A 14,768-nucleotide genomic window follows, 5' to 3' on the forward strand; every position below is an offset into this window, starting at 1 on the left:
TGAGTCTCTTGCAAGATTTATGCTAACAAGTCTCCCCTAATTTATAAGTAGGCGATATTTTCCAAAATATGTCAAATTGTGATATTGTGATAAAGCCCTTTAATTAGGGTTCACTTTCATGACAATTAGTTTCAAAATGGTTTTTCTTATCTTGGATTTCCTCATAAATTTGGGAGTTCATGGCATTAATATTTTTGTGCTTTCATATTCATATTTATTATAATTTTCTTATTTGTTTTAACTATTTAGAAGATTAACAAAGATTAAGGAAATTGTTTTAGAATAATTTTCACACGCACACACACACACACACACACACACACACACATTAATGATATGTATTATTCTTTAGCATTTTCACATTTTAAAAATCATTTGATGTTGATTATTCTCCTATAGTGTTTTTCTTTTTTTCTTAGTTTGTAAGATATTGCTCTACATTTTTCCATTGATATGTCTAATTGTCCCTAATAATTGGGACCCATTTTCCATTGTTTACAACAATTGCACAATAATTTCATCTCCTTGAGTTTTACAAATCTAAACATGTTTTCTTTTACTAGTTACTCTTAAAACTCATTAAATTTGAATGCATAATACATTTATTCATTGTTCTAGGTTATTTTCTCATTTACCTCAATATACTTTGCCTATTTTAAAGATGTATTGTACATTCTAAATGGTATTTCATCTTAGTAGTATAACATTATTTTAGAGTGCTATGTCTTATACGGAAAATACTATTTTCTTTGGCAAATTGTTAATCATAGATCGATATATCAACTACTTCTTATGATAGTTCAAATCTAACATAAGTAAGGTAAGTGGTCCAAATATAATCTCTCATAAGAGTTATAATATCAATCTAATTTTCAAATTTTCTTCTCTTAATGCACTTCAAATGACCACCCTTAAAAATCACATACTAAGGAGAAAATTAAGCTTGATAAAAATAAATAAACTTTGACTATTTAACACTTTTAGTGTTGGAATGAAGCTTAGTGTATAATGTTTAAGCCATCTAACTTGAAACTTTACCCTCTATTTGTATACAAGCATTTAAAATGTAAAAGTACAGAATAATTTTATAAAGAGATACACGCATTCATGAAAACACAACTTTGATATTAGTGCAACTTTTATAATCAAGAAGGTGATTAGTGTCAAATAGATTAATATTGGCGGTTCTATGAAAATACACAAGGCACTATTAGTTCCAAAGTGATCTCCACATGCCTACAGACCAGATTATTCAGAAACATTTTCACAATACAGAGTTTTCTTCCTTACAAAACGCGTATTGAGTGGACAGCTCAACGCGGAAACGTAAACGATCCAAAAGAGGAACACGACATGACTCAACACATACATAGAGTTTTGTTTACGCGGACTTTACCGCTCAGTACATCCCATCAGCATTTTACCAATTGTTGGTGCCCCCTGATTGCTTGTCTATGTTCTGCTGCTTGTTGGTGTTGTTACTACCAAGGTTGGACTGATTGTTTTTGATTGAGGGGCTGACGTTTGCTTGAGGGGGTGGTAGGCCAGGAGCTTGAAGTGTGGGCTTAGCCGGCGGTGCGTTAGAGGTAAAGCAGGAATCCGGTAGCACCATTACTATGATCGGAGGTTCTGAGCAGGGCTGATAACAGGGTGGAGGAGGAGGAGGAGGATGAGGTCGACATGGATGACCGTGTGGTCTGGGTGGAGGAGGAGGATGATGAGGTCTACAGGGATGACCGTATGGCCATGGTGGAGGAGGAGGATGATGAGGTCTACAGGGATGACCGTGTGGCCATGGTGGAGGAGGACGATGATGAGGTCTACAGGGATGACCGTGTGGCCTGCCATGACCAAGTCCACAAGGATGATACATTTTCACAGCACTTGAGAATACAATTTAGGCCACAACAATGGATGCCAAATACACCGAGCTTTCTTAATTTATATAGGCTTCTAAAACGTGTTTTGAGTGGGAAGCTCAGAGCTCAAAACATAGATAACCGAAAGGGCCATTTGTCAGTTCCGGAGCATCGGAATACATAAAAGAAATGGCTTAGGGGTTCATTTGTCAGTCAAAGAGCATCAGATTACAAATCCATTTGTGAGTACTTGAGCATAAGAACAGAAAGCGGAAAGAAATAGTGTTATTGTATGACGTCAATGGCTATCTAGAAGGCATCGGGATTATCTCACCTGTATCTAGAATATTTACATCACCTATGGGGAACGTCATTTCCGCAACCAAGAACGCTTGGTCGAGGCGTAGTTCCTCTCCGAATCAGAAGGGGATCTTAGAAATGTAAGAAAGAAAGAAGATAAAGACTTCAAGTTATCTATAATATGACATATCTAATTAACAAGCTGGATTTTGTGTAAGAGATATTCTTCTCGAAATGTGTCTTGACAAAGAGATCTCTCATCGTATTGTATAAAATAGTATCATATGGCATTAAAGACATTGCAAAATTATAGAATACTAAATAATAGTTAATAATGTTCTCAAAAGAACAAGGAAATGTTAAAGATTGCTAGTTTTTCCACCGAGCCTTGATTTTGGATCTGATTGAGATCTTGGTTTTTGAGGGCTTTCTGGCCTTTGATCTATCCCCCTTTTCTTTAAATCTTCTCCTAGTGTTAACCTCCAACAAGGGTGCCCAGGGGAAGTGGATTTTGATGCTTTTGGGCCCAATGTTTTTGTTAGTGGGGTTGACACTATTTCATTTGACTGTATTGTGAATTTCTTAAAAGATGGTCTATCCTTTTTGGACATGACCTCCAAGGACTTTTCTTCTCTTAAGGTGTAGTCTAAGGTTGTGTCCATTGGAGGGGGTAATAGCTAGAAGGAGGCTCTAGAGGGTGGACCTAGCAGTCCCCTTCTTCCTCAAGATCCAAAGATTAGCCAAGGTGTCGAGGGACCTGAAATTTTCCTTCTTTATAGTGTCATTGCTAGTATCTCGTCCTCCCTACATTTTTATCTTTGTGGACCATTTATTGCCTTACAGTTGTAAATTGAGATGGTCCAAAAGTGGGTTTCCTTAGAAGTGGAAGTGAAAAGGATGTGTTAGTGTATCGACAATGCAAAGTTGATTGTTCCTTTTAAAATTCATAACATGTGAAGATCTATCTAAGAATCTCTCTAGAGCCTAGTATTGAGAAGCAATGTCTAGCAATGGAAAAATGACACCTTTGATTTGACCCTTCTAGAGAGTTATGCAGGCTAGCCTAGTCTAGGTATGATTGTTTGGCTTACTTTCAGAATTCAGGGATGAGAGAATCTTTAGGTGGCTATGGAATTCCTTTGATCACTATGCATCTACTAATATTGTTATTGTACAAAAGTTAAGACTTGCGTACACTAGAATCTATGTTAACGTGGTGATTAAAAAAACATTACCTAACTTTGTTAACCTTAACAAAAATGGGAAAAAAATAGCAAGACATTATATAGAAAAAAGATCAGACGTATTGTCCGAAATGCTCAATATTTTGGCATGTAGTCATGGACTACAAGGCCCCTCAACCAAAGGAGAGAGAAGGTGGGCTCAATAGAGATTGTGAAGGATATTGCTGGACATAGTGAATCTTCTTCTTCACCTCTCCTATTGTCTCTAGAAAGGTCAAATGATATTTCAATGAGTCAAGGCAATCAAACTGCAATAAAGACAACTTCAAGAAGAATATTGAGGATGGTAAAATTTATGACCATAATTTGCTACAAGGCATATATGACCTAATAAAAACCCCTAATTTCATATTAAGATCTAAGACCTCAAAGAAAGAAGGGGAAATCTAGGAATTGAAAGGCATTCTTGTGGTTGCTAATGGTGATGTTAGTGATAAATCCATTAGTAGAGAAAATAGAACCATTTAGGATGCAAAATAGATGACTAAACGCAGAGAGTTCTTTCCCCTTCACCCTAAAGAGGTTGGGGAGGATTGTTCATGTTAACTATTCTCTTTTCTCCTCAACTCAAGGAGATGACTAACCTAATTGCTAGAGATGTATTTAGATTGTAGTTGACCCCCTCCTCACCACTGGGTTGTGAGGCTGCTAATTGGAAAATCCAAAAAATAAAGACAAAAGAGGACAAGAAAGTTGATGTATGTAGAAAAGTTAAACAAGAAACATCTTCTAATAGGAGTACAGAGACAAAATAGATTTCAAGGGAGATTGTTTAAGGAAGGAAATTGAATTTGGACTATGCCTTGAAAGGTAAGAAATGAAGTTTCTCTTTTTGAACACAGGAGGGTCGAATATCCATCATAAATAGTTTTCCCTTCAACTATGAATTTTGACTTTGAAGATTGATTTTTTCCTTATTCAAAGAGTGGAGATATCTTCCACATATTTTTCTAAGTTGGCAAAAAAAGATATGATTTAGTTTTATGTCTAGTTATTGTGATGTTGGCAATGCTTTAGGTAGTGTCACCACTCTTTGGAATCCTAATGCGGCATCAAGAATAATTATGTTGAATAATAGAAATATTATTATCACTAAGCACTCAATTAACAATTTTACTTGTTGTCTTGTGTACATTTGTGCACCAAAAAAATATGTAGGAAGACTGGAGACTTGGGAGGAAGTTTCTATCTATATGATTAACAATGGGGATAAAAAGTTGATGTATATAAGTCAATTCAACCCCCTCCAATTCTCTTTTGAGAATCTTGGTGGAGTTAATGATTTCATGGAGAGCATGCAAGATTTGGTAGAGTTTATAAAAATGAATGACTTGTTGAATGTTGACCTACAGGGGATTATATTCACTTGGTCAAATAATAGGAAACAGAAAAATGCCATAAAGGTCAAGTTGGATAGACTTCTTGTCCTAGTTGACTAGCAGTTGTTGACTACCTCAACTTTATCAACTTTTCCTAGGACCATTTTTGACTACTCTCCAATTTTCTTTAACTAATTTGAAGGTATTTTTAGTGGCCCAAATCTATTCTTCTATTAAATTGTATAACAATCCCACCCTGACTTTAATCATTGTATTGGGGAGTGGTGGAACTTTACTATAGAAGGAACTACTATGTAGAGACTCTCTACAAAAGTACAGAATGTTAACAGGAAATTGATTAGTTGGACTCAAATTTATCTTTGGAGATATTTTCAAGAAAAATAATGAAATTGAAGAGAAGTTAGATCTTCTCCAGAAGGCCTTTGCTAATGGGGATAACTCTGTTGATACTAATATGGAGGACAAAGCTTGCAAGGTGTACTGGAAATACATATTAGCAAGTGTACTAGAAGTAAAGGTCTAGGATCCATTGGATTATGGAAGGTCATAGGAACACTAATTTTTTGCATAGATCATCATGTAGGTTTAAGAAAAGGTACAATGTTAGGCTTCTAGAGAATAGTAATAACAATATCTACGAAAATAATAAGACTCTAGGAGATGGTGTGTTGATTTCTTGTCTAAAGACTATGCTAGCAAGAAAAAAAAATATGAATTTTGAGACAAGAAAACTTATTCATTCCTTGCCAAGGGTGTTCATGGAAGAGAATAATGAGTTCAATACCATTTTGGTAATTGATGATGAATTAAAAAAGAAGGATTTTACTATGAAAGGCTATAAGATCCCAAGACCAGATAGTTTTTTGTCATCTTTCTTTTAGCATTTTTAGGAGCATTATAAAAATTAACTTAATCAAGGCTACCATGGATTTCTTCAAGACATGAGAGTTTTTTAGGGGACTAAATATCATCTATTGTTCTTATACACAAGGTTCTCATTCCAAAGGCTTTAAGTAATTTTAGACCTTTTTCTTTGTGTAAGATAGTCTATAGAGTTTTCTCTAAGATTTTGGTGAATAGAATATAACCCTTCTTGGGAAGTTTTATTTCCACAAAAAGGTTTTGTTCTAGGCCAAAAACTTCTAGACGTAGTGATAACAACTCATGAGGTTTCACACTCTATGCATAAGCATATAAATCCCAGTATAGCCCTTAAGTTGGAAATTTCTAAAGTGTATCATAAGGTTGACAAACATTTCTTCTAAGAAAAATCTTGTTAGGATTGGTTTTAATACTAAATTTATTTAGATCATCAACACCATTGTTGAGACTATCAATTATTTAGCTCTAGTGAATGGTACACCTTGGGTTTATGTTGTGTTTGAGAGGGGTTTAAGGCATGGGGACCTTATCTCCCCATATCATTTTATTATGATTTGTGAGGTAATGAGTAGGTCCTTCTCTATAATGGCTAGTTCCGAGATGATATTGAGGATTAATGCTACCACCTGCTTTTCTAACAAAGTCATTCAAAAATTTGTTAATGATACCTTCATGTATGGTTATCCCTTTTTGGTTCAAGCTAAATCTTGGTGCAACCTTCTAGATGATGTTGAGCTATTGTTATGCATGATGCTAAATGGCAAGAATTCTTTCAAACTCCTGTATTGAAAAGTCAATTTTGTGAATCAACACCAAGGTTCTAGGTGATCTTATGACCTACTAGAATACATTCAGTTGAAGATAAATGTTTTTTTCATGAGAATGTCATTGTTGGTTGGTTTTGATTTCAGAGGAGATGTAGAATCTGCACACTACTTCAAAATAACATGCAAAAGAACTATGATTTTGTAGTTTTTACATTTTTATATGAATGTAATCTAACAATGCAACTAATATGAATTCCTAAGCTAACAAGGGGTTAGTAAAGAAAATAAAAAGAACTTTGAAGAAAATAACATAAAATTAAAATCCTAATGGACATAAGCTATAGAAAACAGCACGTTTACAAGTTAAGCTTTCAAAGAAATCAGTGTGTAACCAATGAAAATAGTAGCAACACTTCCTCAATTCCACTGATGTAATTGTTGATGGGAAACTTTAATAATCATATGATATTTCACTCTTTATCAAATTGCAAGGCCATGGAAAGTGTGCCCATGCAAGACAAGGAGTTATGCAAACACAATTCGATGATTTCTTCTCAAGCTAGATACGTCAGCATAATTTGTTAAACTATAGCAAACACCAGAATTAAAAGAGATTAAACAACCAGAAATAACACAAAAAACTTGTTCAATCAAAATTCCATGAACATAAAATTACAAAAAAATGACACATTTAGGCAAGAATTACTACACTCCAAATGTGAGCACCAAAACCATAATATTATTGCAAAATAATGGTGGCCCCAATTACATATTACAATGGAGTATTTATAAGAAATCATCTCCTCAATTTGTGTTGAGAGTAAGGGTTATCTTCATGCAACAATATGCTTTTCTTTTCTTTTTTGTAAAACAAACTAATTTTATACAAACTAAGAATCTAACTAGTGCTTAGTATAACTCCATCCATTTTATATTCATTAATTGGATGCATGAGCTTTTACATGTCATAGAAAAAGGAATTTATGAGAGAATAAACAATAAGAAAACCTTCAGTCAAAGTAGAAGAGTCTAGAGATGTCAAAAATAGAAGTTGATCCTTTAGTGCATGTCTGTTGCAGTTAAACTACTGTCAAAATGCATTTCCAATGCATGGAAAGCTCTAATTTTGGAACTAGAAATTAATTGTTAGTGCACCTCTAGAAAAGTGCACCAACTCACTTGTGCACCTATGCACCTTCTCACCTCTGCAGTTGCTCGCCTGTGTACCTCAAAGGTCCAAAATTGTAAAATTGTACTCAGTGTCAAAATTGAAATTTTGGCTTTTAGCTTTTATTGCCCTTCATACCAAAGCTATGTTCAGATGTTTACATTTGATAACAATAATCTCAGTAATCTTAGCTGCATCCAGTAGCTATGATATGATATAATTCATATATACTATCCAAATTCTCATAATTACAAGGTCGTCCAAAACACAAGATAACACCAATATTACTAAGTTGGCCCAAATGTAGAAACTTGGGTTATAAAAGCTGACCCTATGACCTTGTGATACTTGGCATCCACTGCATTACTCTTAATCATCATGCATTTGGTATAAGTAAAGGCATGATCCATACTAATCACTCAATGTAGCTTCGAACTTGATGAACATTGGAGACTAAATAGATATAGTGTCACTCAATAGAAACTAAATCCCATGTTTACCTTTCTTGCACTTGGTAAACACTACTCATCCCATCACTCAGTTAAGACTAGCTTCACATCACAAGAATTGATGACTTGGTAGATATTGTGAAGCTTAGTAACCACTAACTACTTGGTGATAACTACAGGACTTAACACTTCCTATTTTTACTCGGTAACCTCTAGAATGCTTGGTGTGAGCTGTGAAACTTGCTAACCACTGAATTGGTCGAAAAACATTGGAGACTGAATGATGAACTCAGTAACCATACAAAATTATGAATAAGTGTTGTCACTAATAAAAAAAAAAAACATAATGCCAACAATCTCCCCCTTTGGCATTAGTGATATAAATACTTATAGCCAAAACTTATGTACAGTGTCATGCTGATTTTGATTTTTGATTTTTCAAAAATTCTCTTTGTAATTTTTCTATATATACATTTGCACATATCTCCTCCATACAATGTACATACCATATAATATCATACTAAATGTATATACAAATATTTCTTCTTCTTATTCACAAGTCTCTCCCCTTTCATTTTGTATATATGTCTCTCCCCCTTTTTGACAATAATGTCAAAGATTTATACACACCATAATTATACAGAGACACTAAAATGTGAGAGAAACTTATAATGTACCTTAAGAATAAGAGCTAATGTCTTATCCCAATTTTCTTGCAAAATTTGGCAGGTTTCAAGTGCCATTTGGACTTCTACTGAGAGCTCAATCATATGATCTGCAATTGAAAAATTGTTATCATGGATCAATTTTTTTGAATAAGAAATGTGCTTCTACATTGAGTCCATGATTGGAAGGATCATGTTTTGGATGTCTATAAGTATAGATCTAATCTTGCCTTCCTCTCTCAACAATTTTTCCTGCATATTAGATAAGAATCTAACCCTCATGTGATGTCCATAGCTTGAGTTGGGGTCAAGCTACAACTTTTGAGCACTATTCTTCAAATCCTCATCAATTTATTCATTTTTTCCTTTATTTCATTTGTATATTTGGTAACATCACATAGCTTGGAAAAAAGAGATGTTACATTTGTGAAAGAATTTTCAAGATTAGCCAAAATTGAGGAAAGCTCTACTTGATGAATAGCAATATGTTGAGCAATGTGCTCAAGCACTTTATTGTCAAACTTTTTCTCAGCTTTTTCTATTAACTTCTCTTGATGAATAGAGTCCTCATTGAATTTATTTATTACTTCCTCTAACTATAACAAAATATGTTGAGATGAATCAACATCCATGCCTATAGCCTCTGTTAAGATATTCTTTACACTTTCAATAATTTGAAATTCTCTATCCCTTTCTTCTCTTAACTACTTATGTCTAGCCTTCTATTCAAGAAGTCTAATTTGATCAATAGCAGCATTATCAAAATCCAACTTAGGAATTTGAATTTCCTTGTCCAAGTCTATATCATCATCAATTTCTTTTCAACTAATCAAAATTTTAATTGGTGCCTTTGGTTTAACTTCTAACATTATTTCTTTGGACTTTGAAACGGAAGCAACGGTAGAAATAGTAGGGCTTGCTGTGAAAACTTGTATGAGGCCTACTAATGGAATATAGACTAGAGTGCTAAAATAATCCAAAATTGAAGTAATTATAGGTGGAATGCTGATAGAAGTACATATAATAGAATATGCAGAACTAAAGTAGACAAAATTTTAGAACTAGATGTTGTACTTAATGCTAATGTCCTTGACTTGGGAGCTGAAGAAGAGGAGGGTTGAAGCTTGGTGGATGAAGTGGTAGAAACTTCCTTTAGTGATACCTAGAGTTAAGAGGGAGAAAAGACTAATTGAGCATATGATGTATATATTGTGGTTGCAATCACACTTGTTGAAGTTGTCTCCATGCCAGATGATGTAGCAATTTTTGGTGGAGAGTGAGGAAGGGAAGCTATAACTTTTGTAGCTATCTTAACTAGATCATTTTCTTCTTCTCCTTCCCTATCTTCCTCTTTAGCTTCTTCCTCTTTCTCTTCTTCACCATCCTTCATCAATGCCTGATAATTTTTAGCATCAATAGTGACACAAGGTGTATTATCTTCTTCATTGTCTTCATCCTTGTCACTATCATCATCATTTATTTCCAATGGATGCTCACTTGGCTTGTGTATATGATAAACATTTTTCTACATGGATGTAGCATCCTTTACTACATGCTCAATGTCTTTCACCAAAATCAAACAAGTATGAAATTTGATCATCATCTTATCTTCATTTTTGTTCATTGCTTCCTTAACCTTAGCATTGGAAAGAATTGACAACAACTATCTCAAAGATTTCTCATATATATCCTTTGCTATCTACATAGCTGATTCCCATCTAGGCTTCAACCTTGCTAATAACTCATTGGAAATCTAAGAGGCAATTTGATCTAGGGAATATTTCCATTTTTCTATTTTATCAGTATTAGCTCCTCAATTTGCATCTTCTCTACATCAGTTCTGGTTTCATACCTCAATGCCTTAAAATTTGTAATACTAGCACCTTCTTCTAATTACTTCAATATTACTTGAAAGGTGAGAGGGGACTTTTTGAACACAATCTCACTACCTCCTTTCTTCTTGGATCTTCTTGTAAATATAGTTGTAGAGGCCTTGGGTGGTTTGGCGATAATCAGCTTTCCCTTCTTTCTCATAGGCTCTTCCTCCTTTTCTGATTCCTATTCTTCATCCTCAGATTCTTCTTCATCTTCTCATTTAACCTAGGTAAGCATAAGAGGGGCACTTGTAGTTTTTAGTTTAGATATCCTCCTCTTACTTTTTTTTACTGCCTATGGGAGCTTGATCTCAAGGTCTATTATGGCTTTTGCTTCATCATAAGTTCCAAAGATAGGTACCTTTGGATCTACAGGCTCATTCACCAGGGCTTAAATTATCTCCTTTTTTCCATCAATTTTAACCTCGTAAGGAAGAGGTTTCACCCATACAATTCTGGGCCTAACTGCCTTAATGTACACTCTATCATAGTCAACCATGAAGCAAGCATCATCCTTGTAATCTTCAACTAATTTTGGTGAAATCTAGAACCTTTTATTCATATTTTCCTTAAAGGCTTCAAAATAGGTGTCCATAATACTATCAAAATTCTCACCCATTTTTGCAATAAACTTATTAATTTGGTACAAAACTGGAGTATCCTTTTTCCATACCACTATTGCTTTAGAGGGGAAAACCTTTTGAACATAAAAGAATAAACAAGTTAATAAAGAAAAAAATTTACATGGGTTATTCTTTGATGTCCTTATGCTTTCCATGTTCTCTTTTAGCTATTTCAACATTTGGTTTGCTAAATCATATTCCAAATTCTTCTTTACTACCTTGTAAGCTAGGTCCATAGCCTCATAGGACACACTATTTAGTCAACTAGAGTTGTCTATCTTATGTGCAATAATGTGAATGCCAAACCTGAGTTCCATATTAGATACATTGGTAATCTTTAATCCTCTACCATCCCACTTGGCTAGGGTTTTCTTTTGTAGCTCATCCTAACCTAGAGTTTTGGTAACTTTGACCCATGATTCTATGAATCATCTTCTTCATTATTAAGACTAGCTGCTCTAACCACAACTGACCATTATGCACTTGGCTAAATATGTACCTAATCCATTTTATTTGAAATTTTCTTAGTAAGTGCAGAATGTGGGTTAAGCCTTTCTTCTCTAGATGTTTTGCTCGGGCTTTAGGGTTCCATCCACACATAGTTCTCCTAGGGTACTATCCATTTCTAAGATTCCAATTTCTTGTACAACAAATTTGAAATGAGTACAAATATCATTTATAAGGAGTACCATTTGTGGAATTTACGACTGAGCTCCATTAGGGTCGAGTGATTCTGCAATTGTTGGCACCAATTTGAAATTTGGAGCCTTCCACTCAACACCTTGCACCAATATCTTCGATCCTTCCATTGCCTTGCTATTGCTGCTAGTGGATACCATGATCACTAAGTAAAATGAGAAAAACTTCTTTGAAAACTTCACTACAAACTCTAGTCAAGATCGCTTGGATGCTCCAAAAATCACTCTACTCTAGATATACTGAATTTTTAGTGAAAATGAAATTGAAATTCAGCCCTTTTAATGAATTTTGTCCATTAATGCTTGGTAGAATAAGAACCATAATGAAATAGTCCTTGACAGTCTATCATCCACTATCTGTGTAGATAACTTAGTAGAAGCTTGTAACTCAACTATGAATACTGATGCTAAACTTCTTGTGATCCCTTTGTATCTAAAATACATATTTGGATCCTTTGCTTCCTTCCATTAGAACTATTTATGATGTGACCATAAGAATGCAGTTCCAGTTCTTCCTTAAGAATGTAATTGGAAATGGTGGAGTCACCCACTTCTTGAGTGACATGACCATCATTACTTGAACTAGCTTGCTCGATAGATTTGGGAATCCACTGATGTCTCATCTACTTCCTAATGTTATCAACTTTTTCTTTCCTTTCATCTTCAACTCTACCTATATTCATGCAATTCTTAGCTATATGACCAAGTTTAGTGCATGTGTAACATCTTATTGTAGTATCCTTTTTTCTCAAGTGATCCCTTGCACAGTTTATGCCAATGTATCCATATTCTCCATAGTAATTACATCTACACCAAGTATTGTAGTCCCTACAAAATATTTCCTTTGTGAATTGTTTAGCTGGATTGAATGGTTTAGATCTACATTCAGATGCCTTGTGACCTTGTTTCTTTCATTTGTGACATTTATCTTTAAACTTTGGTTTCTCTTTGCATTCATTAGCTTTATGACCATGTTGACTACAATTGTAGCATTTTCCATTGAATTTTGTCTATCCATTGCTCCAACATTTGTTTGATGTATGACCCATCTTACCACAATGATTGCAAGTAGGTCCTTGATTCCTTTGAGCACCTTATTTGGAGGATTGACCTTCTTCTTTATATCCAAGTCCTGCTTTACCCTTTTGCCTATAAAGATTCTACTCACTTTGTTGATTCAATAGATCTATGTTTGCTTGGGATTTCATTATTCTTTCATTGAGTTGCTTCTCAAATTTTAGATCAGCTTTCAATCTTTGATTGATTTGTCTTTTAGTACTTAAATCATTCCTTAACCTTTCATTTTCAGATCTTAGACTCATGATTTCCTCATTTGGATTGGAGAGCTAATTGATAATACTTTCTTGCTGAAGGGATTGATTTTTAGTTTCATTGTTCCTTGCCTCCACGTCTTCACTTGCCTTATTTCTCTATTCCAAAATTTCACATAATCTTATTGACTGAATTTTTTGTTCTCTTTTCAATTTCCTAACCTCTTCTTGTAGGGAATAATTCTTTTCTAAAGTTCTTTGATTGCCTCATTTGCTTCATCAAAATTTCTTGAAAGGCAAAAATTCTTCAATCTTTTCTTCAACATACTAGTGGTCATTCATCTGTTTTGCAAGTTCCTTCCTTCTTTTTAGGGATTGCGAAAGATTCTCTTTTGTTTCCTTGAGTTGAGCTATGGCTATCCCCAAATCTAGCTTCCCATTGTCAACAACTTTGTCAATTCTAAATATCTCCATTGTCCTTAATCTTTACTAAAGCTGTCAAACTTTATCTTGAGAACCACAAAGCTTTGTACCAATTGTTGAAAATAATCAAGACTAGCTAGGTTACTAAGAGGGGAGGGGTGAATCAGTAACCTTAAAACTTTTGACAGATGTCAAGACTTAATAACATAATTTATTCACCATTAATTAATCTAATCTACTGCATGCATGAGAAACTAAAAGTTAAACATTCATGGCACATGAACATAATATTCGGTGACTCAAAAACCTTCCAAATAGAATGTTAAACTAGGGATGGGATGGTATCCACAAAACTTCAATACTACAATATAAAATTGGCATGTTAAGGCTTACAATGATCATTTCTGATGATCTGCCTTGTTAGGAGCAATTAGGACTACTAGGTCCACCTTGTTAGAGGTTTTACAAACATGTAATGAAGTATTCACTCTATTAAGATATTTCAAGAAAAGACTGTTAAAGGATTTGAATTTGATTCACTTGTTAGGATGAAATAGTAGATCTGACTTACAACTAAATTCTTGATTAGATCCTTGAAATGTGGATCACCTCTTTGTGATAGATAAAACTTGACTACTCCTAGTTTGACCTTTCTATATACCTTTCTCTACTACTGATTCATATTCACATTCACTCTTCTCAAAACATTACTCCTTCATCATCATGCCTGGGTATGATACAATGCACATATACCATCCCAATTCTCATAATTACAAGGTCAGCCAAAACACAAAATAACATCAATATTACTAAGTCGACCGAAATGTAGAAACTTGGGTTCTGAAAGCTGACTTGGTGACCTTCTGATGCAATACTTGGCATTGTCATGCATTTGGTAGAAGTAGAGGTACGGTCCATAGTAATCACTCAACATAGCTTTGAACTTGGTGAACATTAGAGACTCAATAGATACAGTTTCACTTGGTAAAAACTAAATACCATGTTTACCCTACTGGCACTATGTAGACAATACTCATCCCATCACTTGGGTAACACTAGCTTCACATTAAGGTGAACATTACACTCAAAGAGAACAAGATGGGCACGGTGAGAGAGAGGGATGGAGCGGGCGGAAATTGCAATTCAGATCACGTTGTTTTGAATCTGGAGAAAGGTGGGAGACAGGAGACCACGTCTGCAGGAGG

The 14,768-nt window shown here is 34.5% G+C and overlaps 1 protein-coding gene across 1 annotated transcript; it reads left to right on the top strand.

Moving 5' to 3' along the window:
* Positions 1 to 1,440: 1,440 nt before the first annotated feature.
* Positions 1,441 to 2,362, top strand: LOC149537034 (uncharacterized). Its single transcript, XM_089806905.1, has 2 exons — positions 1,441 to 1,722; positions 1,771 to 2,362. The coding sequence occupies exons 1-2, from the start codon at positions 1,681 to 1,683 to the stop codon at positions 2,041 to 2,043; spliced, it is 315 nt and encodes a 104-aa protein (XP_089663031.1). The 5' UTR covers positions 1,441 to 1,680; the 3' UTR covers positions 2,044 to 2,362.
* Positions 2,363 to 14,768: the final 12,406 nt, after the last annotated feature.

Source organism: Cupressus sempervirens, chromosome 10 (genome assembly GCF_028749045.1).
Source record: "Cupressus sempervirens isolate cs-2001-9-10 chromosome 10, ASM2874904v1, whole genome shotgun sequence".
Lineage (NCBI taxonomy): Eukaryota > Viridiplantae > Streptophyta > Pinopsida > Cupressales > Cupressaceae > Cupressus > Cupressus sempervirens.